The 21,092-nt window shown below is 46.5% G+C and overlaps 1 protein-coding gene across 1 annotated transcript in view; it reads right to left on the bottom strand.

Annotated features, from left to right (window-relative positions):
* DOCK5 (dedicator of cytokinesis 5) overlaps nucleotides 1-21,092 on the bottom strand; it is a 165,217-nt gene that overhangs the window by 74,716 nt on the left and 69,409 nt on the right. Inside the window, exons 4-11 of the mRNA XM_045535787.1 lie at nucleotides 20,847-20,902; nucleotides 18,889-18,985; nucleotides 10,609-10,757; nucleotides 7,606-7,741; nucleotides 6,833-6,990; nucleotides 5,562-5,643; nucleotides 2,685-2,814; nucleotides 774-846 (exon numbers count right to left, since the gene is read on the bottom strand). Of these exons, the coding sequence (XP_045391743.1) occupies nucleotides 774-846; nucleotides 2,685-2,814; nucleotides 5,562-5,643; nucleotides 6,833-6,990; nucleotides 7,606-7,741; nucleotides 10,609-10,757; nucleotides 18,889-18,985; nucleotides 20,847-20,902 (881 nt within the window). The remainder of the gene's footprint in view (nucleotides 1-773; nucleotides 847-2,684; nucleotides 2,815-5,561; nucleotides 5,644-6,832; nucleotides 6,991-7,605; nucleotides 7,742-10,608; nucleotides 10,758-18,888; nucleotides 18,986-20,846; nucleotides 20,903-21,092) is intronic.

Below are 21,092 nucleotides of genomic sequence, written 5' to 3'. Positions count from 1 at the left end.
TAGGATCAGCTGAGGACACACCGGTAAGGGTCAGTTCTGGCAATGTCCCCAGTGGCCACCAGGCCACCACCCCCCACGCCGGTCCTGGAGCCAGTCACACTTGCGCCCCCAGTTACAGGGATTGAGGTTTGCTCCCAACAGCCCCCCAGTAGCCCACCCAGGGCTCCAGCTCCTGAAGCTCAGTATGGGGAATCCTTTCATGCACTGCCAGGCTGGCTGTCCCCCTGCAAGAACCCTAACCCATGGGTTCTTTGGCTCTTTACTCTCTTATCTCCTAACCTGCTTCTCAAAGTGTGGTTCCCTGACCAGTAGTAGCACCAGTAATCGACTGCAAGCTTGCCAGACACAGACCTCAGACCTATCGAATCAAATTCTTCATTCTAGCAAGACCCCAGGCGATTCGTATGCACGACGCAGTTGGAGAAGCCCTGTGCTATCCCACGTGATTCCTTGTCTTCCTATTCCATATTACACTCTAGCACTTCTGACACCAAAATGGCACCATCCTCAGGATTCCGGTGCAGACAGACAGGAATCTGATTTATTTTTATTAATATTTTCCTCTGGGCATTTCTGTAGAATCAGGAAAGTTCTGTTTACCGTCTTAAATGAGTCCAACATAAAGGACTTTGAAAAGAGTCTTCTGTCCAGCTCCTATGTGACCATCTTCCCTAACTAGGAAAATGATTCCTGCACCTGGTTCTGCGTGAACACCCCACTCAGACGGCTAATCCGGGTCGCAGGTCACCTGGGAGAAGCGCCAAAGTACTTACTGCTGAAAGGGAATAAAATGCTGCTTTTCTTCATCGTCCACCTTCCCGTGTATGATATCAGTAATATCCATCACTAGGAGAGAGATAAACTCAATTAAAGACAGTAATTGCTTCATGCCTCAGCAAGTTACTATGGAAAAGGACAGTACCGGCCGACATAAAACACCAGGGGAAGAAAGATACCAACCAACCAGGGACGTTTCTTTTATTTCTTTGCCAACCGTGATTCCCAGCGTATCCATCCAGCCCAGTAAGAGGGCAATTCATGAGGTGGTCGGAAAAGGCCTGGATTTAACTGGATCAAGCCTGCAGACTGCCCCCTTTAAAGATTCTACAAGATCAAGTTGCTAAATTCTTGAGAAAGTTGACACCGGATTACTTTTCAGTAAGCCTGCATTCAAAGCCACAGAGAATATAAATTTTTGGCAGGAGTGTCCAAAGAAGTAAAGACTTGGAGAGACAAACTCTAGACTGGAAGTGGTCAACTGTCGCTTTGATTGGACATATTCTCACCTGGTTTCCACGTGAGCCGGGTCACCAGTGGCACAAAATAGATCATACAGTGATTTGCTCCTCTGCACACAAGAAGAGCACTTCATAGTAAGGCAGTGTTCCAAGCCTACTGCATGTGCTATCCTATTTATACAGATACCTTAGCCCCATTTTGAGAGATGAGGAAACTGAGGCACAGGAAGTTTAAAGATCTTGCCCCAAGTCTTGAAGTGGTAAAGCCAGGGTCTGAGCCCCACACTGATCACAGAGCCAAACCACATGCCACTACGCCCCGCTGTCTAGAGAATTAATAAGCGGGCCACTCCGAAGCTGCTAAAATCAGGCAGGGCTCCCGGCAAGAGGTCATCCCTGGGTTAATAAATTACAGTGTGGCCATAAAACACACATTAACAATCCACTCCCAGATACCCTGTTTGGAGATTAAAAAGAAATACCGCTATCTGAGACAGCACTCATAATGAAAAAGAAAGATAAGGAAAGAAACACCTTCTCGAAAGTAACTCAGACAACGCAGAAGGCTTGGAACATAATCGTGCTGGTGAGATGGAGGCAGGAGTATCGCAGCAGTCACATCTGAGGTTCTGCTGTGTCCTGGGCACCAAGGGGGAAGGAAGGCACGCGAGCCGGGTGAGGACACACAATCCAAGAGAGAGCTGACAGTGTGCCTAATGCCGGCGATGACAATGTGTTCTCTCACTGTCCCTGGGCAGGCCTCCCTTCTCCCGTCCCCTTCTTCCCCCTTTCCTCCCCCCCTCCCTCCTTCTTCTAATTTTTAAAATTGTGGCAAAGCACACATAACATAAAATTTACCATCTTGGCTATTTTTAAGCGTATAGTTCATTGGCATTAAGCACATTCACACTGCTGTGCAACCATCACCACCATCCGTCTCCAGAACTTTCTCATCTTCCCAAACTGAAGCTCTGTCCCCATTAGCCACTCGCCCCTCACTCCCCTCCCCCAGGCCCTGGCAACTGCCATTCTACTTTTTCTCTATAAATTTGACCCTTGTAGCTGCATATAATATTTGTCATTTTGTGACTAGCTTATTTTACTTAGCATAATGTCCTCAAGGGTTCACCCATGTTGTAGCATGTGCCAGAATTTCCTTTTGAAAGCAAGGAATACTCCATTGTACGTATACTATATGCCACATTTTGTTTATCCATTCACGTGTTGATGGATTCATGTATTGGTGGCTTCTGCCTTTTGGCTACTGTGAATAACGTTGCTACGAACATGGATGTACAAATACCTCCTTGAGACCCTGCTTTCAATTCTTATCAAGTGGGATCGCTGGATCATCCAGTAGCTCCACGTTTAATGTTTTGAGGAACCGTCATCCTATTTTCCACAGTGGCTGCACCTTTCACAGTCAGCTCTGGGCGTGTCTCATACCTGCCACTCCAAAAGGTCTTCGGAGTCCACAGGTGTGCTTCTTGCCTTCCTTCAGCTCCATGTGGCCCACGCGGATGATCTGGCACACCAGGCTGATGCGGGGCCGGATGAGGTCCGTGCTGCTGAGATCCTGAAGGGGCAGAGAACGTGCGAGAGAGGAGGTCGGGCTGAGTCAAGCTGCCACCCGAGTCTGTCTTTTCTTTGCATCCTACCACAAAATACTGCTCAGTTCTCAATGCCGAAGTACCAGAACGACTCCTCTCTTCCCCGTACCCATCCAAGAACTATCACGGCATCAGAGAAAATGACTTTGTGATCCTAAAAAAAGCACTTTTTTGTTCCCCAGTTCCTACTTCAAAATTTATAAATCAGATCATAGTCAATCTAAAGTCTCCAGTTTATCGAGTTAAGTAGGGTATTGAAAAATCAGGACATTCATTGCTGCTACTTTATGTCCTTCCAGGACGTATCTCAGTACAGGATGCATTTCAGTGTCAAATGAAATAAAAACCTGTTTAACACTGATGTTTACTGAGTAGCCACAAGTCTGGGACTTTTCATGTCATCTTCAGAACAATCCCGTGAAGCAACTGTAACACAGATGCTGCTTTCTATAATTGTTCACCTGACTTATGAGAAGTATTCATTGAGAGCATCTCGGTATATGTTGAATAATGAGAGACGTGTAGATGAAATGTCCTTTTTTTGTGGCTAATATTCTTAGAATACTTGTCTGTATTCTTCAGGATGGGTGAGTAAACCCAGGAAGCAGCTCACGTATCTCATTCAATTTAACATCAGAAATAATTTAATCAGATCCCAAATTGTTTTTATGAAACAGCTGCCCGAGGCCGGTTCGCTGAATCAAGAATTACTTTTAAAGCCATCACTCCAAATCCAGCCCCTGTAATGTAGTTAACTCACGTCTCCAAGATAGGAACATACAGCAATGATAACATCTATCCTGAATTTCCATTCTAGGTTCTGCAAGGCTTTTATTAATAAAAAAAAAATAATAATAAAGACTCCAGGTAACCGGTTACATAAGCTGTGGAACACTGACACAGTAGCCCTCCTGGGGCCAAGGCGGATGTGTTCCAAGACCCCTGGGGATGTTTAAAACCACAGACGGTACTACGCTACATGTGCCATGTACGGACACACGTATGACAAACTTTCACCTTTTCACTTAAAGGAAGCATTTTACATTTTCCCTCCGGCACATCTGAATGGACAGCTCACTCCTCTTGTGCTTTGGCGTCATTATTAGATGCCATAAGGGTGACGCGGACAAGCACTGTGACGCTGGACAGTCGACATGACCACTGAGATGGCTCCTAAGTGACTGATGGGCAGGGAGGCCCACAGCACTGGGGCAGGAGGGCTCAAGACTTCATCACGCTACTCAGAATGGCGTGCAGTTTTAAACATATAAATTGTTTATTTCTGGAGTTTTCCATTTAATATGTTTGGACCATGGGGCTGACTGCAGGTAACTGAAACTGTGGACAGCGAGACTGCGGATAATGTATTACTAAATAATATGTGATCATTTATAAATGACGTATCTGAAGAATGTTTTGTGACCAAGGAAACAGTCATCACATTTTCTTTAATAGAAAAGGCTGGATGTGAAATTTACATACAAGATGGTCCTAACTGGGGGGCATGAAGTGCAGCTATTTTAAAATAGTATCAATGAGAAGATGGACCAAATAGTCAATAATACCCCTTGTGATGTGTTTTTGTAAATATACAAATGGACTGATAAATGCCTTTTAATTTTAGGAATGAACCCACATAGCTTAGAACTGAGGAAACGCTCTGTGTGTGTTGGGGGGGCGGAGAGGTTTGAGGAAGAGCTCTAGGAGCTTTTCTGCCTGCAGGTACACGGTGGTGAAGACACAGGGGGCTCGGTGCAGGGACAGGGATCGGCCCAGCTTGTCCTGGGGGTGGGACGCTCACAGAGGAGTAAAAGTGACCCTGTGCCGCTCCTCCCTGTCACTTTCTTTGGCGCACTGCCCTAGCCTGCCTTCCCAGCCCTAAGAGGAACAGAAGCAGCAGCGAAGACCCGTGGGCTCAAGGAGGGAAGGAAACTGGGGGTGAGCATCTATCTCCCTCAGGCCACACGGGAGCGGGTGATCCCTGCTCACCAAGGTTTCTCAGGGCGGGGTAGCAGCTCTGGAGCATTTTAAGAACTGATGTCATGAAAAAGTGAGAAACTCGCCCCCTCAAAGGTTCCTTTTCCGAGAGAGAGAGTCACCTTGTCCCAAACCACAGCCCAATACATGTCCTTCCTCTGAGCCACATGTAGCAGCACTTTGGAGAGGGAAAGCCCACTCAATACATGCACGCAAAACCAGTCTAGATCCTCCCTTTGTCCCACCTGTAACCTCTTCTGGAAAGTTCTCCCCCGCCCCCTCCCCCGTTATCTGCACAGCTCACTCTAATCAACTTCACACTGTAGCTCAAATGGCTCCGTCTCACAGAGGCCTGTCCTGACCAACCTAAACAGCACCCCTCTGCCAGCCCAGACGACACCAGTCCCCCCAAAGCACTTAGGACGTCTAATACTCTACATAATTTTCTCAGTGAATTGTTTATTATCTGTCTTCCCCATCAGGACAAAAGCTGCTGGAGAATAGAGTTCTTCCCCACCCCACCCCCATTTGTTCACAGATGTAGCTCAAGTGCCTAAGCCAGTGCCCGGCATCTATTAGGTGTGCAATAAATGTCTGTTGAATAAATGAATGGGTTATTCCTGCCAGGGGGATTAGGATGATGTTTCTTTCCATCTTTCATGTTTTCCTCTGCTCATCACGTGAATCTGCTCCCATCCGAACGAAGGAAAATGACTGGGCAGAAGGCAGGACTTACCGTGAACACTGCTTGAAGGTTATTGAGTTTCTCTATTTCCTTGGGCATCCCGTTACTGCCCCAACGGATCAGATAGTTCTCACTGGCGAAGAAAAAAAAAATTATTCTTAATGAGAGGCAGCCTGGGGCTGGAGGCTCCCCTTAGCACAGACTCACAGGGCTACAAGGAAGGGCTGGAAATGCTCCGTGAAACTCAACAGGCAGGAGTCAAAGGAAACGAGGTGGGAACCGAGACCACATCAACGGCCACCTGCAGTGACCCGCTCTGGAGGGACGTCCCTGCTGCAGCTCCACAGAGCACATCCCACACAGACCTGCGACAAACACTGCTCGAGATGGGAAGACACAGTTGTTCCTATGGGATTCTACCGCCGGAGACTGCCTTCCATCCCAAATTCTTTGCCTAAAAATTTCAGCTTTGCTGGATTAAGAATTTAATTATTTTATAACAATCATTCTGCATCCTGTAAATCCCCAATACCACACTTGAAAAAAATTTTTTAAGAAATGAACAATTAGTAAATCATTACTTTTAATGATCACCTTCTCAAAAATAAATCTACACGTTCTTAGCTGCTCAGAGGCAGTGCCAGAGCTAGGGCTGAACAAGGCCATTATCATTCCCTATAGTCTTTGAAAAAAAATTTTTTTTTTTTAATAGACTTGATTTTTTTTTAGGGCGGTTTTGGGTTCACAACAAAGTTGAGCTGAAGGTACAGAGTCCCACACAGCACCCCTTACGGGCACAGCCTCCTCTGCCATCAACAATCCCTCCCTACTCCAGTGGTACATTTGTTACAACTGATGAACCTACATGGAGACCTTGGACACACCGTTATCACCCAAAGTCCACGGGGTACATTTGGCTTCCTTCTTGCTGTTGCACATTCTATGGGTTTGGACAAATGCAGAATGACACGTACCCACCATTACAGTGTCACACAGAGCAGTTTCACTGCCCTAAACATCCTCTATGCTCCACCTGTTCATCCCGCCCTCACCCTCCCCTCATTCCTCTTTTGAATTCTTTGTTCCTGTCTGTATGTCTTGATGAGTTTACGTGATCTCTAAATCCCACAAACCGTGGCTGTGCTGTTTCAGGAGCGATACGTGAAGGCTTCACAGCCCAAAGCATTTTACTTTCCACTGCCTAGAAGATTTCTCGATCTTCCCTTCTCAAATCTAGCAAGGAGCTCCTCCGGGAGGGGGTAGCTGAAGGCTGAGTGTCTTTGCAAGGTCAGCAAGCAGCAGGTGATCTGGGTCTACGCTACCTGATAAAGGTGGACTGGTCTGGATCGTAGAGGGCCATAAACAACTCCGCGTCCTCCCCGATGTTGCAGACAAAGTTCTTGAAGTTCACGTACAGGCCATAGGTGTGGACGGTGCTGAAGATGGACTGGCCCCGAAAGTCCAGGTTCTGCAACATCGACTGAACACATAGGGAAAGAGAGAAAAACATCTTGGTTTCAGCAGACAGGAAATGCAAGGCAAAGCAGTCAACCTGCAGATGGGGAATAAACATAACCATCACCGGAGAGGAGACACGCTTGCAAAGAAAGTGTATGTAAAGGCATCAATGATCCGTGGACCGAGCAAAATAGAATCATTTTTATTTAGATGATTGAGACTGTCCTGTTCAGGGTCTTGAACCCAAATAATTCAATAAATGCTGTCTACAGGGGATAATGTATGGTTTGGGTAACTCTAAGAAGTTCTCATCTCTCGCGATGGCTTTTGGATGAAGTTCAAAAGCACAAAAACCATGATCCATTATCACTCTCTATAGAAATAACGCTCACTAGAAACAAAATATCCCCCTGGAAAGGCGTCACCTCAGGCATGGGTTGCCATTGGATTCTGAAACACAAATATTAACCCGACTGTGCTAAAGAAGTAAAAACTACACACTGCAGAAAATCGACACAAATCTTTACTCATGGGAACAGAAAGACAGCAAGAGAAAAATAAACTCTTTTCTTTCATCACAATCCAAAGCAAAAATGGAACCTCAGTGGCCAGAATCTGCACACGTGAGGAAGTGTACCTTTTCTTCTTGAATCTTTTCCTCAATCCTTTTGGAGGCTACTTCATGGGCCTTGAAGAGGGCAATGGTGCTGGTTTCATCCGGGTCCAAAATGTTCCCATTGTCATCTCGCACCACCAGATCTAACCCGAGCATCCTAGAAAGAATGGCATCATCAGCGGGACTCCTCACCAGGGGCGGACTCTTCACTGAAGAGCCCCCATCAAGGAATCCAGGGGAGTCAAAGTTAGAAAGGTCGAGTGCTGGACAAGCCAGGTTAAGAAGAGCGCATTGGCTGCTCTCCTTTTAGTTTCTGCCACCTTTCCATGTGACAACAATGTTAAGAAAACTCCTGAGATAATGTTAGCCAAACTCATGTAAGAACATGCAACGTAAACCTCAACAGGAAAAGTAAAACTGGCATTGATTTCGATCAAATTCCTCTAACCAATGCTTCCTTTCCCTCGCCTTCGGTTATTTGGCATCAGAACTATGAAAGACCAAGACATGATCATTGGAGGGCTTGACCTGATTTCCTCACTTAATTCGAGACTATCGTAAAGGAGGGTCAACGAAGTCAATCCTGGCTTACTGCGACCTCATGACCCATCTCAGAGCATGAGCGCTGGCGTTGTTTAGACCAGGATTTGAGTTCTGGCTTTAATACTTGCAACCTTCATGACCTTGGGTAATTTACTTAATTTTGCAAACTTGAGTTTCTTCATCTGTAAATATTTCCTACCCTTCAAGGTTGTTGTGAGAATTTAATGATCTAATGCATGGAAAGCTCCTGATATAATGGCTAGCGTATAGTAAGCTCTCAATACATGTTAGCTCTTATTGCAGCAACTGGAACAAGGAAACATCTGGCTGTGCAAAGTTGTAGGTCCGCAGGCTGCACGGGAATACAGGGTGTGCACAATCCCTCCCCCCAAGGCTTTTGTGCCCAATGTGCACACAGAGGTAGAAAAAATATTGCTTAGTTCCAAGAAGCTGAGGACTGTGGTGGAAACGGGATACTGCTATCTGAATGCCCACTGTGCATTCCAGGCACCAGCGATTTGGAAGTGGGGATGTCCAAAGAGCAGGAACACTCGGGGATAACAGCAAAATATGCCAAATCTTTGGGAAGAAAGCAAAAATGCCTAATTTCCCTTCTCCCTGTTTCTCAGCATCTCCGTCAACTGGTTTAATCTGGCAGGTTCCTTTCCACAGCAGCCAGACCCGCAGGCCACCCAGGCTCCTGAATGGTGACATTGCCGGCTGCTGAGACACGGGATCATGGATACACTGACAGAACAGCCTCATTTCCTGAGCTGGTTCCAAGGCCTGGAATGGGGAAGTGAGCATGTTCTGTCGTTTATGGGACGTTAACATTGTGTGCCGGAGAACGGGGGGAACCTCCGGGCCAATGTCATTGTAGCAAGACCCCAAAGACAGAGGCAGCATATGTGCAATGGAGAGCTGCCTCGCCCCACCTTAGTTGGCTTTTTAAAAAGTCCCTTGACATAACATGACTGGCAGTGCAACCACTACAGCTATGTTCTTCTAGGTGGCCAAGTAGCAGGGAAGGGAAGTGCTAATTTTTTTTTTAATTTAATCATTTTTTTTTTTTGAGACAGAGTCTCCCGCTGTTGCCCTAGGTAGAGTGCAGTGGCGTCAGCCTAGCTCACAGCAACCTCAAATTCCTGGACCCAAGTGATCCTCCTGCCTCAGCCTCCCGAGTAGCTGGGACTACAGATGCGCTCCATGATGCCCGGCTAATTTTTCTATTTTTAGTAGAGATGGGGTCTCCCTCTTGCTCAGGTTGGTCTCAAACTCCTGAGCTCAAGCAATCCTCCTGCCTCGGCCTCCTGAAGTGCTGGGATTACAGGCATGAGCCACCATGCCCAGCCTGAGCTGTATTTCAATAGGTCTCTGAGAGATATCCAAATATCCTGAGGTTAGAGAAGTAGGGCAAAGGGGGAAGAAAAAAATCACATATGCACACATTGAAGAAATTTGGAAAATGAAACCAAATGCCAAACGAATCACCAACAAAAACTAACCGAGGAACCACCTGGGCCTTTTAAAAAGAGCTGGTTAGGAGGCCAGAATCCCAGGCCACCACAAATTTGGATAAATTGTCTGATTTTTTTTTTCCAAAAGGCAGTAATATCTATAACCTCCATTTCTGCCTGAGCTAATCAGAAGATTCAGGAAGTCATTAACTATTTAGAGGTGATTGTGGACATAATCAACAGGCTATAAACATGTTTTACTACCCTGGCAAATCTGGTTTCCATACCCTGTAAAGAACAGTCCCAGTTAGAGGAAGATGGAAAAGAAAAAAAGAGACTCTGGTATTGGTTTAGAAACCACTGTTAGAATATTATAAAAATAGATACAGTTCCAGGGATCTGAAAGTGTCAGCTTCAGGTGGCTAATCACTTTCAGTTTTATGGGTTTGTTTTTGTAGTGGAGCAGCTTCAATCCAAGCCCTGTCTTTCCTGTTCATCTGTTACCTCCCTGACACCAGAAATCCAGCAAGTCTGGCTATGAAGAGTATTACAAAAAAAAAAAAAATTTTTTTTTTTTGAGACACGGTCTCTCTCTGTTGCCCAGCTAGAGTGCAGTGGCATCATCATAGCTCACTGCAACCTCAAACTCCTGAGCTCAAGTGATCCTCCTGCCTCAGCCTCCTGTGTAGTTGAGACTACAGGCATGCACCCCCACGCCCACTAGTGTTTCTATTTTATTGTACAGTTGGGGTCTTGCTCTTGCTCAGGCTGCTCTCCAACGCCTGGCCTCAAGCCATCCTCCCGCCTTGGCCTCCCAGAGTGCTAGGATTACAGGCATGAGCCACCACCACCTGGACTCAAAATTTTTTTCAACAAAATTAAATGTCTCCTAAGAGAAAAAGATAGCAGTGAGCATTATTCTTTGGCAACTCTAAGATGAAAAGTTCATTGTAAACAGTGTCCTTATTATATGAACGTGCTCGTCATTTTCTAAGTTTTCAGTGAAAAGCCACCCCTGGTTTACCTGTTCCCATGATCAATTTTGGCTGTGACCTTCTTCTTGAGCTCTGCCAGTTCGTCCTTGGGGAGCGTCCCAGACAGGATCTGGGACCGCCACTCGATCAGGCTGTATGTCATCTGCTGCAGCTGGCGGAACAGGGTAACCTTGTTGTTCTGAGATAGGAAAATGAGGTGGAGGAAAAGACAAAAAAAAACTGTGATGGAGGATGGTTCCTTATAAGGTGTTAATTGATTAATTGTGTCATGCGGTAAGCCATGCATTTTGAGGGATTTTTTAAAATATTAATAGGGATGGCTTTATATTGAGCCATTCCTGCACCCGCCCCTACTGCACCTACAGAAACAAATAAGCAATCATAGGATACACGGTTGGTCCTGAATCATAAATATACCAAATGACCCATGTACCCTAAAACTCTGGCCATGTTCCTCCTCTGTGGGTTCCACTGTCCTCCAGGTATAGTGGATCACATTGGAAGTCCCTTCACATCTTAGCGGCTGCCTACGTTCCCAGCTGCACTGCACACAATTTCCACCTGGACCATTTACATTCCCTTCCATGCAAAGCTACGTCCACTTCTTCTGAACGCTCCAGATCTCTCAAGATGCTATTTCATCTACCTGGAACCACTTTTTTCCTCTTCCTCCAACCCCCCAGTGTACAAGTGGGGGGTTGGGGGTGACGGGAGACAAAAATGAGATTAGCAGAGTGTGATTAAAAACCCTAATACAAGTGCAAAGTTCTGTGGAAATGCAAAGAGATGCAGAATCCATTTATCTGTGATTGCAATGTGCTCTGCTAGTGCTGATCTCAAAAAGAGAGAAAAAAGCCTGTTTAAAGTCATGAAACTGCCTACATCGTGTGCTTTTAGCATTTTCTCAATTGCCTTTTCCTCATCAGCCAGTCTTTAAAAAAGCAAAAGAATGAGACTTTTAAAAATTCTATTTTTAATAAGCAAAGGAAAAAAAAAATCCTGCTTTTTTCATTTAATCCTATATAAATGTTTCCATTTCCCATTGTCTTCCAAACTGGAAAAAGAAGAGAGAAAATAAGCCTATCAAATTTTGCGTTTCAAAACCGCTAGCCAGAAAGGGCATCTCTTTTTTCTTTCTTGCCACCCATTTTTTTTTAACGTTTTCTCATTTTAATGAAGATATTACTTCTCATAATACGGCAAAAAAAAAAAAAAAAGTTGGGGGGAGGGGCCGCTCAAAGGCTTCAGGGACCCACTGCGTGAGACAGCGCTTTGTTTGGGGCACGTGTTCACAAGTTCTTGGTCTCAATTATATTAGACACTATCCACGGCAATTTAATTATTGCCTGTCCCTATCAGCCTTGTTTGCCAAGTTCTTGTCCCAAAGAAGGATGCAGACAGCCATTCTTCTCTGATTCACTCTGCCAAATTCATTCTGAACAGACAAGCTGCCACACACCAAAGGAAGCCATTTCCCCATTTACTTCAAGGAAATGGACTTCGTTGCCACCTTCCTAAGACTGTGGTTTGGATGTGAGTGGGCCGTAGCTACACAAAATAAAGCAATCTAACTATTTTTCTATCAGAGAGTGAAGACATTCCCACATTTGCTTTAGCATTTCTCCCTCTTTCCTACTTGAAGATGTCTAAGGCCTCACTTTTTTTTATATTCCTGGTCCAGATGTTTATTTTTTTTTCTTTAAGAATTTTTAGAGATAAACACAGGTCACAAGAAAAAAATAGCTTTGCCTTCCATGCTGATGGGAATGCAGACATCACCATTGAGCATTATGGAAACTCTGAGATTCGTTGGTGTAGACAAAGGCTCTGCTTCACAGGGTGCTGGACAACCTGGATTCTAGTCTTCCTTTTCCAAAAGAATGCAGAACACAGCCAAAACCCCTTTCTCCGGTCTTCTCCTGCTCCGTGTGTAAAAGAATCAGTAGAGACTCTGTTCACCCAGCTCTCCTCTTCCTTGCGGATTTGATGGTTTAGAGGAAACGTGCTTGGCTGGAAGTGTGGGTGCTTGGCTCCTGCCTCTAATTCTACCATTAATTTGCTATGTGACTTTGGGCAGACTATTCCCTCTGCGGTAAACCCATTCGCAACATAAAGGGATTGGAAGTAAGATCTACTCCCAGGGGTGAGCGTCTCTGAGTCTACGACTGAGCCAGGAAACCCAATTGCTCCTCCCGGGCAACTTCCTGGCTGTGTCTGACTCTGATCATCTCACTCCTCACTTCTCTGCACGCTCGGTCGGTGCTATATCGAATTTCCCCCCCCCCCCGTGCAGGGCTCTTTGCCCTGAATCGCACGTCTCTCCCGCGTGGCTGGGACTCCCGGCGTGCAGACACGTGCTCTGGTCCTGCCGTGTCCTGCAGCTGCGCTGACTCCACGGAGCTCTGGGAGGAAGGGAATTCCCACCGCCCCAACACACTTCCTTTCCATCCTAAGTGCCTCTGCTGTCCGACAAAAGCTTTGCCTTACCCGCAAAGGCTTAGATTCCGCCCCCCCCCCCCCCCCCCCGAAAAAGATTCAACTTAAAGCCCATTTTTCCTCCCACACTAAAAGAAATCTTGAAAGCCAGGGCAACCAAGTCAGAGAAAAGCAAACCTGGAAAAACAACCAAAGCACCGCCCCGGTCCAGTCCTAGTCCTTCCCACGTCACATGTCACCTCTCTTTAGAGCCACACTGAGGCAGGGCTTGCAACACGCAGGTAAAACGCCCTGACAAGAGCACGAAGTTTGCTACAGGAATTTGCAGTGCTTGGCAATAAGCGATCAGATGCTGGTTCCAAACCATGACACCAGCTTAATTATACCTCAGAGCTTGTACTCCGGCCGCTAGTAATAACCACCAGTTCAAAACGATTAGACTTGAGCAGCTGTAATCTGCCTGGATGGGCCATGGTGGGAAGAAAGGGCCATTCAGGGCGCTCTACAAGCTCCCCCACCCCACCGCAGTGGCAGGCGCTCCTTCTGCCCCAGACTTTTCCAGAACTGTAGACAGCACAGGGTTTCATATTACTGGCAAATTTCAAATGAGGAAAGATCAGTCCTTTCTATGAATTCCATTTAGCAACTAAATTCGCTGGATTCATTCCATGCTCTGTATTAACCACCTTCTACCACCAAGGAGATCTTTTGTTTCTACAAGGAGATAGGATTAGATCCAGTCTCCCGAACTTACACAGGGAAAACAGCCTGACCAACCACTACTCACTGAAAATGGTATACAGTATGTTTACAGCACCCAAACATCGCAGAATTCCCAGTCCTGCATTTGAAAACTCTGGTCCCACTGTCCCCACGAATAGACTCACTTGTCAGTTTTCAAGATCAGATTTTTAGTTGAGACAATAAGACACGATGACTTGGAAGGTAGAATTGTTTATGTTCAGAAAGTGCAGCCGGCTTGTTACTGGAAAGATAAAGTTAGATATTACACAGACACAACCACGTCCTGTCAATGCGCTGGCACTCCCCCATCTATGGGGGGACCTCACGTGGAGGCAGGGAGGGGAGCAGCAGGAAAGGAGAAGAGGCCAAAGGTCAGCTCACGGGATCCACTTTCCAAGGCTGGGGAAAATGAAGAGGAGGCGAGCGCACTCTTGCACGACCTCAGGGCAGATGCCACCATGTCATCTCACTCTTCTCCTGACACTTCTCTTTATCGGTCAGCTCTTTCAAGAAGCAGAGCTGCCTGGGGACAGTCAGGGGCCGTCCTTTATTGATGACAGTGTGCCAGGTACCGTCCTGGCGGTGTTACACAGATTATCCCACTGAATTCCTACGGGAAATTTGCAAGGCATATGTTATATATCATCCACACTTTAGGAGAGGAAAATAAAACTCAGGAGATCAAGGGACTTGTGTCTCAGGCCGCAGGATCAGCTAGTAGCCTTCCGAATCCAAGTTCTTTCTGTTTGGGTTTGTTTGTTTTCAGTAACTATTACTGGGTTTGTTATTTTTTTCTGAATATCAAAGTGCAGACCCAGTAAGGGCGTGAGCCAGAACTTAAGAACTAGCCAGCCTCTCTGACCTCAACGTCCACGGTCTTGGCACCTCCCCAGGTGACCTCCCCGAGCACATGTCCTCCTCTCCCGATCACCCACGGAGAACACACCCAGTGGCAGCTCCGACTGAGGAACAGCAGGGCAGGCAAAGCTCACCAGACACTGCTGTGAACCCACACTCTGCATTCTGGAAGGATTCGTGCCTCCTGGACTTGAACTTAAACCAAGGGGCCTCGCTATCTATGGTGAGAAACCCAGTCTGGCTACTGAGTGCTCAAGGCCACTCCGCCTAAGACGATTATACAAGACAAAGGAGTGGCCTTGGATAAGGCGGTGGGGGTGGGGGGCACACAGAAGGGAGCTGCAGAGTCTCAGGCAGCCAGCTGGGGGAGAGGAAAGCTGCCCCAAGGCTGCCCCGGGGGGAGAAGGGACGTCCAGAACAGCTACTGTTTCCAGCTTAGATAACACTAAGAATCATAGGCTCCCACATGCAGAATCCCTGATGGTCTGTCTGCAGAATGGCTCACCACCACCATCCGTTCTATGCTCTCAGGGCTCTGTGGGGTCAACAAGGCAGCTTTTACATCACTTTTGCAGAGAAGCAAAAAGATTTCAAGTGACTTCCCAAGAACACAGAGCTCCCTGGGACAGGACCTGCACGGGACACGGAGCATCCTCATTCCTAGGCCAGTGTCGACGCCTACAACGTGCTTCATCTCACAAGACCAACACCACCAGGAAAGATAACTCAACAGAAACCAGAAACACTAATATAACAAAATAAAAGAGGGACCACTGGGGGAGCCATCACCTCTTCTTCCTACTTTGGATGAGTGGGTTCTCCTCTGTTAGGGCAGATACTCCCCTCCCCTTGAAGATGTATTTATGATTATTTCACATGGTTACTGAACGATTGCTAAAAATAAATCATAGCTAGACAAATATTTTTCCTTTTTTTTTCTTTCTGGTTTTTTATTTTTTTGTTTGTTTTTTTGAGACAGGGTCTTGCTATGCCACCCAGGCTGGAATGCAGTGGCATCATCATAACTCACTGCAGCCTTGAGCCCCTGGGCTTGAGCGAACCCCCCTGCCTCAGCCTCCTGAGTAGCTGGGACTACAGGCTCGTGCCACTACACCCAGCTAATTTTTCTTATTTTTTGCAGAGATAGGGTCTTGCTATGTTCCCCAGGCTGGTCTTGAACTTGTAGGCTCAAGCGTTCCTCCCATCTTGGCCTTCCAAATGCATGGATTATAGGTACGAGCCACCATGCCTGGCATTTCTAGAATAAACACCAGTGTCTATACAGCTTGGCTTAATCTGGTTAGTGGACTCCATTTTCCCTTCATAGAAGACTCTAGATCCTTGATATAAATCTCTGGTGAACTTACACTGAAAAGAGCAGAACTAAGAAATATATTTTAGAGAATTTAAAAAAGACATTGAACAGAATGCCTGGTTTCTTAATCCATGGGAGGAAATGCATGAGAGAAAAAGTGAAAGTAACGATGTATACTAGTGGGATCTATATTTACCTTCACACAAACTAAAGTTACTTACATACAGAATCAGAAAACAAAAACATTAATGCAAGTGTACAAGGAGCGGGGTGGGACATAAAAACCAGAGGTCTGGGTATCTTTTACTTGTTTCCCAGTGAAACAGAATATTTGAGGTTTGTTACTTTGACATGCAAATTTTTGAGAAAGAAGGTCAGAAATTCTGCCTAAAGTGAATTGTCAATGCTTTAGGAAGGAATGGGGGAAAAAAAAAAAAAACACCACAGAGAAAGCCAGGATGAACAACAAGCCCATTTGAAGTGGATTATCCCTCATTGGGTATCACATATCAAAGGCAGCAGCAGACTGCCCAGCCCGGATGACTGGCTGAGAATTCCCACGGTGAATGTCTTTTAGCCAATCAACAGCAGCTATAAGCCATTTCAAAATATTCACAAAAGCCAAAATAATTAGTTTATTAGCTATCTAAATTAAGATGAGAAATACGCTGTCCTCAGAGAGAGGATGGCTTTTTTGTTTCTCCCCACTGAAAACCCAATGTTGCTAGTAAACTCTCCCACACAGGAAACCCTAGACAAGAGCTTACCACCTTTAAGTGCTAAGGGACTTAGCCCACATGCGTGAGTCCTATTTCTTCATCCTCAGTCTCTCATTGCTCAGTTCTATTCAATAGCAGCCCTGGCAGGATTACTTGTGGATGTATAGAGGACACAGAAACTGAGCACAACAGTGCAAGAGAAAAAGTCTACCTTGTTTATACTCTTCACTCTTACACATCTTTAAAAATCTCTCCTTGGTAAGGTGCAGTGGCTCACAACACCTGTAATCCCAGCACTTCAGGAGGCTGATGTGGGAGGATCCCTTGAGGCCAGGAGTTGGAGACCAGCCTGGGCAACATAGTGAGATACCATCTCTACTAAAAAATAAAAAAAATTAGCCGGGCATGGTGGTGCGTGTCTGTAGTCCCAGCTACTGGGGAGCTGAGGTGGAGGATCCTTGAGCCCAGGAGTTTGAGGCTGCAGTGAGCTATGATTGTGCCACTGCACTCCAGCCTGGGCTAAGGAGCGAGACCCCACCTCTAAAAAAAAAAAAACCAAACAGAAAACTCTCCTTTCCTGATATTTCTTATCTAATACGTTTCACCACTTACCAATTTCCAGAAAGAACATGTTAAGGACCAAACCCAGGTACACACAATTCCTCATCCATCAGCCTTCTTGTATCTACCGCTAACCAACCAATTAACCAGAAACGGAGAGAGCTCCCACGTAAGTGCAAGATGCTCACTGCCGGCCACAGGACTGACGGCAGCATCGCCATCCTCCTTATGATTTAGGAACTTAACTCTGCTCAACTAAGCATAAAGAGATCAAAAGATCACCTTTATTACAAGGCAGTCTGTCCCCAGGGTCAGACGATGGGTTCAGCAGTAAGTGCTCCTATAATCCAGAAGGCAACATCATAGATTGGTGTGTTTCGAAGACACATTAAGAACAAAGCACTTTAATGAGGTCTTGAAGGATGAGAAGGCTGGGAGATGTCATGTGCTTTTCTACCAAAGGAGCTGGTGATTTCTACTGCTGTGATTCATCATGGGAAACAACAGCCCGGACTGAAAATCAAACATGTGACGTGGATGCTTAGAAGTCATGCTAGAATGAGCTTCTGATGACTGCTTTCAGTACTTAGGGTCGAGACTGAGATGTTCCCAACAACTTAGTAAGATTATCTCTGGAGAGTCAAAATGAAGAATCAACACATGACTGAACAAAAACCTAGATAAGGAAAGCCACGTAAAGGAAAGAGAGTGGCTCTCGGGCCACCGAGTCTAGTCTACAACCTCGACAAACTCATTCACACATCTAACGAGAGAAGATTCAGAAATGCCACCAACAGAGGCAAGATCTTAACTATGAGGTCTCCAGGAAAGAAGCAACTTTAGAATCAACAGTCTTTCTGGATTCCAGTGTGAAGGAAAGAGTTTCCCAGACTGGACCTGTGGCAGACTCACTACCTGTGGACTTTGAGCATTTCCGGTTTCTTGCAAGATAGCTATTCTCGGTCTGACAATATTAAATGCTAGATTTGCTTAGTCCTGACTGCAAACCTGCATGCAACTCGTGATTACAGTTTATCGTGGCGAAGACATGGTGGTTCCTGTATAATTTCCCACTGAACGAGCATGTCATATTAGCATTCTGAGGTCAAACTCATGTTGGGAGAAAGAGTACCGTGAGTCTGCCCTAGGAAGGCGACTTTCAGACCACGGATTAGCACTGCTCGAATTTCTGCGTCTGGACGGTACACTGGCCACGGTAACGAATGCCACCCTCCCGTGGCTGAGCACTGAAACATTTACAAACTTCTAATCACTGGTACATATACATGGAGAAGATAAGAGCATGACCCTCAAGTTCCTTATTGACAAACTGATGCTAACAATTGCATCTACTTTGTAGGAGTATTTTGAGGATTCCTAGTTTGTGGCACTTAGAAGGACTACGTAAGTGTTTGCGGTGATTCCGATCACTGTCACTTTCACGACCAGCAAGTTTATCAGTTGAGAAGAGATTGAGCCATGACCACGCTCAATCCCCACGTCAGCGATCCGACTCTGGGGAAGGGAAATTTGCTGGTTACTGGCCACAGGAGGTCCAGGGAAGATGCGTCCTGCTCTGCAAAGACAGCTAATAAGTGGCTGACACCTTGCAGAGGACCTACGGGCTGAGGGCCCAGGAGTGACATTAGGGCTCCGAGGCCCGGGGGGAAACTCACCACGTAGAGCTTTCGCCAGATGACGGCCCATTCTCGCAGCGTCGACGTGAGCTCCTGCACCAGGGGCAGCTCGCCGGGAATCACAGTCTCGTGCTGCCTAAGGAGAACCAAACGGATGCTCGCTTTACTCCCGGTAGACTGGCGCTGCGCCCTTCAATGGGGATCACACTCCCCGACACTCAAGGACAAAAATGGAGCTGGCTGGGCTTGAAACGTGCAAAGCCTGTCCATGGGGCAGGGGAGTGGTTTGTGTAGGGGACTTCACCACCTCTAAGCATCTGAGAAAGGAGAAGGAGCTTAGAACAGCATGGGCCCCAAAATGAACCATGCTTCTGCCATGCAATGGGCCCACTGCCCAGCCTCAACCTCCCCATGGTGCATGTCTTCGGGGGCTTCAATTACTGAGCTTCACTGATTCTCAAAGATAGAAGCAAAAACCCCATATTTTAGCTGGTTCTTCCAAGCAGCCGTCTCATCGTGGAAGGTGGGTGGACAGGTGTGTGTGGCACACCAGGTCCCAGGGCTGTGACCTCCCATGGGATCTGCCAGGAGGGTCCGAGGCAGCACCCTCTCCTGAAATGGTCCTAGGTCATCTTCTCATCTGCTGTTTCACAGAGCAGAAAATGCACATGTATCAAAGTCCTCGCTTACTCACAGAAGACCTATGTAAAGGTAGGCACTACATTTATTCGTTTATTCATGTAAATCCTCTCCGGTACTTTTATGATTAGTGAAAGGAGAAAGGAGAGAGCAAGAACAAGCTAACGAATGAGGATCAGTGGTGGGACTTCCAGACCCAACAAGGAGAAACGCAGGATTTCCAGGTGCATTTGCACTGCAGATAAAGTCTGACTCATGAAATATCTGGGACACACTATGAAAAATGACTTGTTATCTGAATTGCAAATGTAACGGGGTACCTGCACCTCATCCGGCAACCCTAATTCGTGAGAATGTGCCTCCCACGCCACCTTTCCCCCAAGGTGGCAGTGACAGTAGAGGCTGCCCGGGAATGGCCCACTGGGTTTTTCACGGGGACAGGAGACCTGCTTTTTGCTTCTGCTTCTGCCAACAAAGAGCTGGGTGAATTTGAGCCCATCTCCGCCTCTCGTCTGTAAGATGTGGTTGCTGATCTACAACTGAGAATGCTCTTCCCAGCTTGCAGGCTGCGTGGCTCTGGGACCCAACTGCCCGTGTTTCCCGCGGCCCCACTCTCCTCCCCATCAGCCCCGGGACCCCAGCCCTATTCCAGCCCCTCCTTAGAACCTCCAGAACTCTTGTGCCTGTAGAATCATCCCCCAGGCGGCCTCTCTCTGTCACTAGGGCTGAGTATCTCACTCTTAACTACCACAAAGGTAGTAATTTCCAGGACGAATGAGGTGGGCAAGAAATAACACCCGAAGCGTAACAGATCTCATCTGCAGAGCACATTTGCACACAGCATGGCCTCTGAATCTCACACCAACGTAGGGATCATGACCAACGTGGGGCCACACTGTTTTCCCCAACCTGCAGTAAAAAAAACCCCAAGGTGCACTTGAGGCAAAATGACTTATCCAAGGCTCAGAGCAGGTATGTGCAGGCTGTCACTTACTCACGTAACTCTCAAAGACCCCAAACTGGGGGCTTCTCAGGGCTTCCCAGCCAAACAGCTCCAAATGTTCATGCACGCAACCCCTCCCCCACCCCATAACATGCCATCAGTGAGCAGGCAGCAAATACAAGTTCATCACTTCTGTCTTTAGTGAATTCTGGGGGAAAATGCCAGGGAGGTGCAATTATAGAAAGAGAAGACAGAGGAAGGAATTATATCATGGAGAAGTTTTTATTCATTTCTCTCTCATATGAGGAGTGCTGGAACTGATGGGATGAGAGTGATATTAATGAACATAAGTTATTCTTTAATGACAATCTTATATCTTCATTACTATTTAGGAGTCTTCAAGATTAGAACTTACCCGAGGTCTTCCACAGTTGCCTCCTTCAAATGGATATACGTTTCAGGGAAAATACCCTGCAGAGAAAAGAACTTTGGTTAGATGGCCATAAAACAAACCGCCAGCCCAAAGTCAAGAGAATAAATGACAGCAAGAATGAATGGGAAACACCTGGACAATAGCTACACCTTGCAGTCAGGTCTGCAGGACATCGGTAACATTGGTCACCTCAGCAACGGCATGGTGGGAACATGCAACAGGGAGAAA

The sequence above is a fragment of the Lemur catta genome, chromosome 22 (assembly GCF_020740605.2).
Source record: "Lemur catta isolate mLemCat1 chromosome 22, mLemCat1.pri, whole genome shotgun sequence".
Taxonomy (NCBI): domain Eukaryota; kingdom Metazoa; phylum Chordata; class Mammalia; order Primates; family Lemuridae; genus Lemur; species Lemur catta.
This window is presented reverse-complemented; position numbering and strand designations above follow the sequence as displayed.